This window comes from Salvia miltiorrhiza, chromosome 8, assembly GCF_028751815.1.
Source record: "Salvia miltiorrhiza cultivar Shanhuang (shh) chromosome 8, IMPLAD_Smil_shh, whole genome shotgun sequence".
Lineage (NCBI taxonomy): Eukaryota > Viridiplantae > Streptophyta > Magnoliopsida > Lamiales > Lamiaceae > Salvia > Salvia miltiorrhiza.
The window spans coordinates 54,835,385-54,846,666 of NC_080394.1; the positions used below are offsets into that span (position 1 = coordinate 54,835,385).

The following is an 11,282-nucleotide window of genomic DNA, read 5'->3' on the forward strand; positions in this document are numbered from 1 at the left end:
CAATCAGCCCTACCACTGGGTACAGATACTATCCGTTACCCGTGTACTATAGGGGCCTAACAAAATAAGTACAAGCCCTGGCCTGGGATGGAACTATCCAATGCCAGCCAAAACTATGGGCTATCTGAACAAAGCTACTATATACATATGTATCTCTACATAATACCATCATATCAGTACCATATCCACCCATGACCTCTACCATCATCCCTGCTACAATCATCACTCTCATCCTCCGTAGCACCATCACCGTCATCCTCTCGAGCGTCGCCCAATCGAGGCACATATGGCACGCCGTCCTCACTATCAGAGTCGGCACGGTGAAACGGGTCGTAAGAGGCTCTCTCTCGAAGCGGATCCCCTCGAGGAATGTCCGTCTCGAATGCCAGGCCCATGCTAGGAAGATCCAGGGGCTGTGAGACGAGAGTCCCAACCACCGGTGCTGCTCCCGTGTCGTCCTCCTCGTCTCTAGCCGTCCCCTGGGGTCGTGAAGGCCCTGGTGCGAAAGGGTCAACATCAGTCATGGCAATCTCACCCTCTCCAACAGTAGGGAGGGGAGGAACAGGGAGGGTCTCACGAATGGGGCTCATCAACTGCTCAAGAGTGTCGATGGCCTCAGTAGTGTCAATGGTCATCGGGGTGACATAGGATAAATATCCGAAGGTCGGGGAGTACATCCCGGGAGAAAACATGGGGTAGTCAGGGTCCAAGATAGCAATAGGAGGAGTCTCATCCTCAGGCAGAGTGCCCTGAGGAAGTGAAGAAATAGGGTCAGCAATCGGCTGGGAGCTAAGGAGATCTAGTCCCAAGGCCATCAAAGGATCCTCAGTCTCAGGAAGACCCTGAGGCTGACTCTCTGCCTCCCCCTCTCGGGTGTCACTCTCCGTGAGATAAAAATATGGAGGCTTCGCATGAATCACGAACCGGCTCATCAGTATGACTAGGTACTCTGAAAACCGCACCTCAAAACCACCCGGTGCCAACGGGTCGTAAAAATCAGGGGCTATGAAGTGGCACCAAGCCTGCCAATGGGGTGGCATCCTGTAAGGTAGGATCTGCATGGCCTGCTGCGCTGTGACTCCGTACTCTACGGCGTCTATCCACCTGTGGTGGAAACGGGCCAAGAACTCCCCAATAGTCTCGTGGTGCTCTAAAGTACAGTCATAGAAAGCCTGTACTATATCGAATCCCTCTGCCATGCTATAAACAAAATAACAACTCGTGTTATTCAATTAAGTCAAACATGACTTACTCGTTTATTCTCAATAACATACTTGCTTGCCTACGATTCTCGTAGTGCATCATGCACTTATCGTGCCTCTTTTCTCAACTTATAAATATAATCAACTTATCAATTGCATATCTCATGCTCATAAGAAACTTTAACTTAATCAAATGCATATCTCATGCACATAAGAAACTTTAAACTCAATCAAATGCATATCTCATGCACATAAGTAACTTTAAAACTTTAACTTTGCATACCTCGTCAAGCTAGCGGAGATGGGGTGTTGGCTCTTGTCAGTGACATAACTCTTTTAGTCTAAGACTCTAGCTTAGACTAATAACTCAATTGAGAAGAGACTCTATAAGGGATTATGCTCAGAGCAGACGAGCTGCTCTGATACCACTCTGTCGCAGCCCGATATAGCCAGTGATAGCGTATACCAAGTATCGTACGACTAATAAAAGAAATAGTGAAAGAAGTAGAAATACATCTTGTTTTAGCGGAAGCAATTGCAAACTTTACTCATTTTCAAGAAAGATGTTAAGACTAAAATAATTACTAGCTTGGGTGAAACATAATAAGCAGTTGAAACTTAGCAAGGGTTTGAGAAATATTTTCCCTTAGGGGATATTACAGACCAACAATATAAATAAAGAGGTTCATCAGAGTTGTGCAGCGATGCGTTACTATATGTATGAAGACATATAGCAGGGAGTATAAAATCTTATAGAGTCAAGATAATAAGATAAACATGAGATATAGGAAGACACTGTCAACTGACAATTCCAACAGCTTTCACCCATCCACGCGCCAAGCCAGACCTGCACATTTAGAAATATATGCAGGGCTGAGTACCAAAAAGCACTCAGTGGACTCATGCCGGAAATAATTGAAATCTTGCTCTTAGAGCTATATGTCAATCTTGCCCTTTTCAACGCATCAACAGGATTTAACTGAGATTTAAAAATACCTGTTCATGTTTTTCTGTCATAAACTCATATGCATCATAATAATATCATTAGTCTGCAGACATTATATACTGGGTATGTGCCAACTATGATAACTCATATAATATATATATATACTAGGTGAAGAGAAGGAGGCCTCCTTCAAATCACCGTGACCGGTCGACTAGAGACGACTCACGATCACCTCTGTGCACTAACCTTTACTGTCATCTGGATCAGTTAAAGGCCGATATCTTGCTTCATGATCATAGTCATGTCTTTCATAGAGGCAACATACCATACTTCTTTCTCATCAATAATAAATATGGCAAGATGACAATTTTCATACTATGCATCAATAATGCTTCAACATGCTTCATTTTCATAATACTCATCAATAATGCTTCATCATGCTTCATTTTCATAATACTTTGCATTTGAACTCATTATCATGGTAGCTAGCCATAATAGAGTTAGAATAAAGCCCACCTGTCTCAGGAGTCGATGACGTAACGCTCGGGGTCGTACTAACGCCGGCCGTCACTCGAACCTTTAGTGGCGCACGTGTTTAGATTGCCATGAGACAAAATAAACTCTAGTTAGAAACTCATCTAACTCATATCTCATACTTAAGCTTAAACTTTCATCATGTGCTTAATCTCATCTTATAACTTCTCCACTATTTACCCAACTGGACTTCCCAATATAATCGGATATCTTATCCAATTAAAGGACTCTCAATCCTAGGTAAATAGCATTCAAAAATCACTTAATCATACATGCTTCAAATAATCACTTATTTCACATAATATGCATATAACTTATCTTAATAATCAAATGACTTAAAAGTCATTATATGAACTTGAAATCTTTTTCTTTGTGGAGAAAATCCCAAATATTCATATAAGCCTTGAAAAATCTTTATAAAACTTTCTAGTAGCATTTTTATGCCATAATATGTTGTATAATTCCACCAAAACCCTTTAAAAATTCTTAACACAAAATCAAAGTAAAATTTTCGGACCTTCCAGTTTACCATTCTGTTCTGTCTCGACTTTAACGAATAAACTGCTTTAACTCAGGAATCTCCTGGATTCGAGACTTATACCGATGAAAACCTCTTTGAGTCTAGTTTCGTTTAAAAAAAAGTAGACTGAAAAACTCCAAGTGGTTTAAGAGATATGGGTGTTTTCCCACAGTCTACCAGATTCGGCAGTTTGGACAACGTTTAATTATCTTTGCTTCATTGGACATGTTATTCATAGTATGCATTTCAGATATCCAGTCGTAAATTATTAGTTCTTTAGAAACATGTACACGTCTCTATTCATTCCTTATACAATAGTTGTTTGTAATAATTCGCAGCAGCTTCTTCATTTTCTTATTCTACTTGTTTTCTTTTTTAAAAGAAAACAACGTTGGATAATTATTACAGACTTATACATTTGTCAATATTGATGACATGAAATAAAACAATGCTTATAAATCTAAGATCCCTCAAACAACACATTGAAATAGTGACAAGAAAAACAGAATAGATCCCTCAAGCAACACATTGAAATAGTGACAAGATATATAAAAATATTGTCGTGCATTATAGAGGAATAAGTAGATGCTTTACACATTCATGCATCAAATGGGCTTTCTGATCACCACATGCCAGTTTCCTCAAAGACTTGATAGAAAAGATAATTAACATCGAATGCATCTGAACATGTCATAAGCTTGCCTAAAGCCACAAACATAATGAAGGATGCTGTTATCAATAAGTCAAAACACTCAAAACAACAAAAAAGAAAACAAGTAGAATAAGAAAATGAAGAAGCTGATACCAACTATTGTATAAGGAATGAATAGAGGCATGTACTTGACTACTTGTTTCTAAAGAAGTAATAATTTACCACATCTGAAATGCATACTATGAATAACATGTCCAATGTAGCAGCTACAAGTTTGTCAATATTGATGACATGAAAGAAAATACTAATGTTTATAAATTAAAGATCCCTCAAACAACACATTGAAATAGTGACAAGAAAACAGAATAGAAGCACTTAACTTAACCACACGAGGCTGTTCCTATGCACTGCATACTCGGCGAAATTAGCAAAAACAGGTACATCGATGGAGTGGATTTCATCTGCATCAAGATTGTAGTAATAGCAAAAGCGACGAATCCCCCTGAAAACAAACACCAACACCTCCGGATATTTAACCCAACCAACTATCTGAAGGTCATCCTGACTCTCCAAAGCAAACTGTTGGATTCTACACTTATGAGCTGTCAGGTCAATGTTGCGCGACAGCTTTCTCCATTCCCCAGTTTCCGGTTTCATCTCCCAAACTTGCCACAACAAATGTTCATACTCAATCAACAGAGAGAGATACCTCCCTGTTGAAAGATAACAATACGAGTGCCTCCTCTTGTCATAATCTGGAGGAAAAATGGGGACATGAATCTCTCTCATAACTTCACTCTCCACATTCAATGTCATGATACGAGTCCTTTCTAAAAGCCAGAGCATAAATCCTTGAATGATTAACGGAGTCTGAAGGATGCCAATTGATTTAGCAATGGCGACACTTCTCCAAGTCTTGTCGACTCCAACAGTTAATATAGCACATTTATGTATCCTATCAACAATATATGTTAGGACCACTTTATACTCCATGGAAGCTGCAGCATAAGCTATCCCGAGGAAACCAGACTCTCCTCCAACAGGCAATGGAGGGAGGCTGAAGCGACACTTTGTAGCAGGATTCACAATAAACGCAGCATACTTTCCACAGAACTCTAACCCCACAGTCAAACCATTACAACTAGAGACATGTCGGAACCTTATTACGTAACCTAAATTAGATACTTCAATTCGGCCTTGTGTTGTTGCAGTTATAAAAATTAGGTAATCCGAGGAATATGAGAGAAGAAGTCCATAACTAGTATGGTTAAGGTGCGCGTACACGAAAGGTTTGAAATGGATTAGATGGTACCATCTGCGACACACCAGCCTTACATTGGCGTAAAGATCATCAGCTGAGAGACGTACCAGGATTTCTATCAACAGCTCGTCGAGGAGAGACTCTATACTTGTCGGATTCACCGTTTTACACCTCCTAAAATAGTAAGGGCGAGTTCGAACACTCTGCAAATAACAAAATAATCAATCGCTACAGCTTTAAACTATTGCTCAAAATTCTAATTCCATTTAATTCAACAATTCATATCCGATCCAATTTCTTCTTCTTTACTTACCGGAAACTGAACCCCAATCAGCGAGCCTTCACTGCACCGGCTGGGCCGCGGTGGCGGTGGAAGACTATCCATTTGCAACAATTCTATTTTCCCGCCAAAACATAATTTGATTTTTTTTTTGTCTCTCTTTTGTATGTGTTGAGTTGTGTGCGTGCGTTTTGAAGAAGAAGAAGAAGAAGAAATTGATTTTAGCCATTGAATTCCAGTTGGGCTTGTAAACTTTTAAGATGGGCCGATTTTCTTAAAACGAAAAAGAGACTCGGCTGCAGATTTATTTATTTGTTGGGCTTAGTTTTATTTAAAATATTGGACCATGTGTTTTTATTTATTTAGTTATCTAAGCTCAATTAGTTTATTAAGTAGACTTTATATTTGAGCTTGATTAATTATTTTACTAAAGTATAATTGCATAATAATAATAATATTTATTATGTGCATATATTAAGTGTGATTACTTGTTATATTAATTGAGCATGAAAGAAATTTGCATTAATATTTTACTAATAGGATCATTTATGATTAAAGTTTGTTTAACATAAATCCAATTTTCAAAGAAAAATCGAGTAAGGATGTTGTTGGTGCTTTTAGTTCAAAAAAATTAGTTTTCATTATTTATTTATTAAATTTTGAAAACCCGGCTAAGTGAATCATAGAATGTTTAAGCAATTCATTATGATTTAAGATTAGATTCAGAGGACCTATTAAGATTAGAGATTTTTTGAAAGCTTTGTGGGTCGTGAGGACTAGCGTTGCTATTCCGATTCAAAGTTAAGAATAAACGACAGACATTGCCTAATCAGATGGACTTATTTTTCAAATGTATGATTTAGTTATTGAGCTTAAATGTTTCAATGAAATGCAAACTGTTCATCGGATAAAATATTTGTGTGCACCCTGCTCTATTTAATGCTCGCATAAGTTAATCGATTGAGATTCTTTCTATTGTCTACGAAATCACATCAACAATTCTACTCCATTATTCGATTTCTGATGACTGCCGTTTCCAATTAACACTCCCAAAATAAGAGCATTTCCAACCAAATGTATTGAGAAATAGAAGGAAGTTACATTAATGAGGTGAGAAATTGAGAAACACTGGAAAAAGCCACAAGGATTCACAACAGCATATTTCGCTTACTGATCATTAAAAAAAAAAAACAAAAAAAAATCATATTAATTCCTCCGAACTCAGCTGAATCCACTCAGCTCCAACTCTACAGCAATTGCTTCAAAATGCATCCAATATAAGAAAGTTTAGAATATAAACTAACAATCCATTTGAATCACCATGGCTTCTTTAGCTAGCTCAAGGCCTTCTCCAAGTTCATCAGCCCTCCGACGCCACATCATCGCAGTATGCTTTCAAACTCACAGCAGGACAGGGACCAAAACTTTGAGCTTCCGATTGCAAAGGCGAAAATCGTTGCTTACAAAGTATCATCTCTTTTTGTCTTGACATATATCTTTGTGATGTGTTCTTCGCCAATCTCATCACGATAAGGCTCAACAAATCTGTCAAAAAATCTATCCTCTATTAATGTAGCAACAGCTGACAGTTTTGGCCACTTTTCAATCAGACTCCTACTTTCCAAGAGTCTAAGTATTTGCAGACGCGGCTCAAGCCTCTTCTTCATACTGCACATGAGTGCTACTGGACAAGTGACAATGCTGGATAGATCGTACTTACCGGTAGCAAGCAAAAGCTCTGTGACATTCTTCATTTTCTTCCCAGATTGTGAGAAAACCAATGGTTGCTTCCTAAATATTGTGAGTATATCATCATCAGAAAATCCCAAATCGCGGAGCGTTTGCACCTTGACTTCCCACATCCCTTCACTCGTATGAGTGAAAAGACTCACAGCTTGGATAAAAACGCCTGAAGTCCAAGGGACCCCAAATTCTATAGCCCTAACTACAGATTTCTGCATAATATCCGGCTTGACCACGAAACATCTCGGGCGAAGATGGAGAAAATGAAGGATATGCACCATAGGTATGCTATAGCTCTTCAAGATTTCCATATTTGGCATTAAGGTTTTCTCCAAATCGGCTGAAAGAAACCAGCTGCATCGTTTCAAAAGTCTGGCCACATTATGATCGGATCCCAGCAAGCACTTTAGCATCGATAATTTGGGAATGATGCTATTCTCATAACTTGAATGTAAACTAGTCGTATGTTCGGATATTATCTTGGCAATCTCCTTGGGGGAAAGGCCCAAACTCTGGAATACCTTGAATTTGAGATTAATGCTCTCAATGGTAAACCCTAGAATTCGAGGATTATATGTGACGACTTTCTGCAGCTGAGTAGCCGTAAAGCTATTCTCTTTGAGGAATGACACTACTGAATCAGCTCCTATGGGGCTACTAGCTTTAGGTAAACCCGATGAAGCTATTGAAGCTAATTCAGGAGGAAATTGGTGTTTGTTGAGCAATAGATCGTAGATTTCAGGGTTAGGGATTAGGTTTTTCACCCTCCAAGTGGATAAGAAATGGATTGACGGGAAGAGTTGAGCATTGGAGTTGCAGAGAAATGAATTAGGGTTTACAAATAAACAAGAGAGATTCCTGCGTGCAACTGCAATCATGTTTTAATAGAAATAGAAGATGTGTTGGGAAATGATGAACGACTTGCCTGAAAAATGGATGGACTCAAAGCTTCTGGATTGAGGGTTTCTGAAGCAGCGGCGTCGCCATGGCAGGGAAGGGAGAGCTTAGTTTCAATATCACACTCACTCTGTCCCTTAATATTGAAATAATATATTTTAATTACAACCTTTTACTGGGCGACACATCTATATATTATATAAAGAACCAGTTTCACAGCATCCAATTTACCCACGAAACCCTATAATATTTTCTCTCCCACTATTTTATCTGTTTTAACTGATATCCCGTCTCCATATACAATTTTTTTTATCTCTACTCCATTTCTGCAGAAACCTCGACTAAATTACAATTCTGCAGAAACCATCAAAACTTGATAACCCTTTTCCTCACCCCTATCTCCTCCTTCTCTTATTTCATCGCTGCCTCGATTCACCGCCTTCTAACTCCGCTGGATGTTTACTCATCAACCTCTGATGGAAATGCCTTCGCCGCCTTTGCCGCACCGTCTCGAACAAACGTAAGTTTTCTTCTCTCTATTCCTATTTGTTTTTCAATTTTTTATTCAGCACACTTGAATTTGTACTTTTTTTTTGTTCTTATTGATTATCAGCCTGGATCAATTTTATTTCTAAAAAATGGCGATGGTTCCTGGGCAGCTGATGTGGGAGATTGCAGGAAGACCAATTCGTTTCTGGTAAAGCAGTTCGGGAATGGAACCATGAGTGTGCAATTCAGCAAGGAGCCTAACAATCTTCATAACTTGCACTCTGGTCTGTTTCTCAATTTTTGCCTCTGGATTTCATTTTATCATTGGTGGAAAAAATATGTCTCTAAATATGATCTATGAAATTTTATAAGTGTTTTTTTACGATTGGAGGGTGTTTGAAATAATTTGGCTTCATTTCGCATTAATTATTTTACAAGATTTCCTGGATTTGTTACATGCCATAGAATTGAAAAATTGTGCCTTTTATAATTAATGTTCAGATGAGTTAACGTTACCATTTAAACTAAGGTTGATACTAAAACTTGCATTTTCTGGTGTTTGAATTTTATTGCCAGTCATATATTATGATCATTCTTATAATTACCATGTACCTCATTATTATATACTTCTTGCTTTCAATGATATAAAGTTTACTCCTTTATTTGATAGAAAGAGGCAGGGAGGGGAAGTGTGTGTCAAGCATTTAATGTGTTTTTGAGTCTCTGAATTCACAAAGAACAAACCTTCTACAATGGATGTGTGTACTTTGTGCCCGTAGAATCACTTATATTTTTCCGTGTTTGTAGTTGTTTTCTTAATCAAACAAATATAGGTAAAACCTAATTCTACCCTCGATGAAAGCTACTAATTCTGATAATATCTTAAACTATCTTGGTAACCTCTAAAATGATAATTCTTAATTTACCTTAAGGAAGGATTATGTTGATAGTACTCAATCATGATTCTTTCTTCTTAAGTTGTTTCATTTTCTAATATTCTGTTTTAGACAATCTGGAACTGCCATAATTTAGATAGCATTTTCGAAAAAGCTGATATCATTAAATAACTGAGCAATTAACATATTTTTGGGATGGACTTTTGTTCATTTTTTTGTTTACAAAGACTTTTGTTCTCTTTTGAGAAGTTTACTAATTCTTGCATGTTGTTTCTTCTATTTTATTTATATTCTCCGTACAGTTGGTGGGGCTGTAATGCCTGTTAAACTGAAAATTATTGTTTTGTCACTTTGTCAACCCAATATAATGTTGGCTAAGTGTTTCATCGACTTAGCTCTTTTTATCATTCTATTTGTTTAGATTCAGTCATGAATTCTTACTTCCACTTTGTAGGAAAGTCTGTTGTCCTTCTATATACATCAAAATATCATGACATACTTGTTGTTGTAAATCTTTCTGATTTTTATGATCTCAAAAGAGGAATTTAGGAACGCTTTGGTAATGATATCTTGGGAAGACTCAAGAAGAACGAAGACATAGATGTAAAAGCTGAGACAGGTTATTGTTTGATTTTTCCAGTTCTTCTTTTGGCATATTTTATCTCTCTCACGTTTCTCTCTCTTCCACTATTCTCTCTTCGTTTAGCCCACGATTTTCTCTTGATTTAACCTATAGACATGTGAATGTGTGTCTCTAAAAATGATAGGAATTTAGTTAGTGTATTAGTTGTAAGTGATGCTATGAGATATTTTAAATTCTTTAATCTACAACATAAATATGTGATTTCTTGAACATTTTTCTAAAGTTAAATTATCATAGATGATCATAGGGATAATATTAAAAGAGTGACTTATTATAAGTTTTATGTTGGACAAGAGAGACTGATATGTGATAAAGGTTTTATTCTAAGAAGATCCTCCAACACCAGTGGTAATGTAACATTGAAAAGGTTCTTATGTCATTGAATTTAATTTCTCTTTTCTATAATAGCTTTAAAAACAGTGGAGAAATGTATCCAGATTGGGTGTCGAAGAAGGATGGAGAGCATTAGAAATTCGATGGAACGAGGGAAGGGAGTAAATGGGTGTTGTCCATCGATGCATAGATCTTTGAGGTTGCACCGGATTTTCATCTGGTCAAGATGAAGAAGGCGAACATAGATACATTGGAGTATCATAAGGGAGTGAAGGAGGAGATAAGGTCATCGTTGAAGGATATTATTTGGACATGGCAAGGGGAGGAGCCGCCGCCTACACCACCACAACAACACGAAAAAATAGAGTTTCAGACATCTCAGATTTCAGAGTTTTTACCTTAGAAGCTTTAGGTTTATGATTGTGACTTAGATATTTATGTATTGTATTTTTCCTTAGGCAAGAGTTGATTCCCTTTGATTTTTTAGTCATTTGTATCTTCATGCTAATTTTTCGATATAATCTAACATTGCGATCTTCATACTCATGTTTATATTTTAAAATAATCTTGATGATATCCCTTTTGTAAGAATAAATAGATGTAACGTTTATTACATTGTCATGTAGATCATTTATGTTTCAACTTGAGAATGAATGTTTTTATACTTCCTTAATATTTATATAAAATTATTTGCTGTGAAATCAACTTAAGAAACAGTAGGTGCATGGAAATGTACGGAATAATAGCAATTTTGGAAATGATTTTTTTTTTTTTTAAAATATGACATGCATTTTTCCGTGTCTAACTAATGGAAAATGGAAAATTTGATGAAGTCAATTTGTATAATTTTGTAATTTTGATATGAATGTTATATAAAATGAAATAT

The 11,282-nt window shown here is 37.1% G+C and overlaps 2 protein-coding genes across 2 annotated transcripts; both read right to left on the reverse strand.

Annotated features, from left to right (window-relative positions):
- Positions 1-4,142: 4,142 nt before the first annotated feature.
- Positions 4,143-5,571, reverse strand: LOC130999245 (uncharacterized). The gene is made up of 2 exons (XM_057924757.1): positions 5,429-5,571; positions 4,143-5,318 (listed from the first exon to the last, which is right to left on the reverse strand). The coding sequence occupies exons 1-2, from the start codon at positions 5,498-5,500 to the stop codon at positions 4,230-4,232; spliced, it is 1,161 nt and encodes a 386-aa protein (XP_057780740.1). The 5' UTR covers positions 5,501-5,571; the 3' UTR covers positions 4,143-4,229.
- Positions 5,572-6,855: 1,284 nt separating this feature from the next.
- On the reverse strand, positions 6,856-8,016 carry LOC130998702 (uncharacterized). Its single transcript, XM_057924114.1, has one exon. It carries the CDS (start codon positions 8,014-8,016, stop codon positions 6,856-6,858), a length of 1,161 nt encoding a protein of 386 aa, XP_057780097.1.
- Between the last annotated feature and the right edge of the window lie 3,266 nt (positions 8,017-11,282).

What these genes read in the sequence shown, in the direction of transcription:
- LOC130999245 (XM_057924757.1), bottom strand. Translation starts at nt 5,500, where the DNA reads ATGGATAGTCTTCCACCGCCACCGCGGCCCAGCCGGTGCAGTGAAGGC. An exon ending in TGATTGGGGTTCAGTTTCCG is followed by an intron (nt 5,319 to 5,428) that starts GTAAGTAAAGAA and finishes TGTTATTTGCAG; the next exon opens with AGTGTTCGAACTCGCCCTTA.
- LOC130998702 (XM_057924114.1), bottom strand. Translation starts at nt 8,016, where the DNA reads ATGATTGCAGTTGCACGCAGGAATCTCTCTTGTTTATTTGTAAACCCT.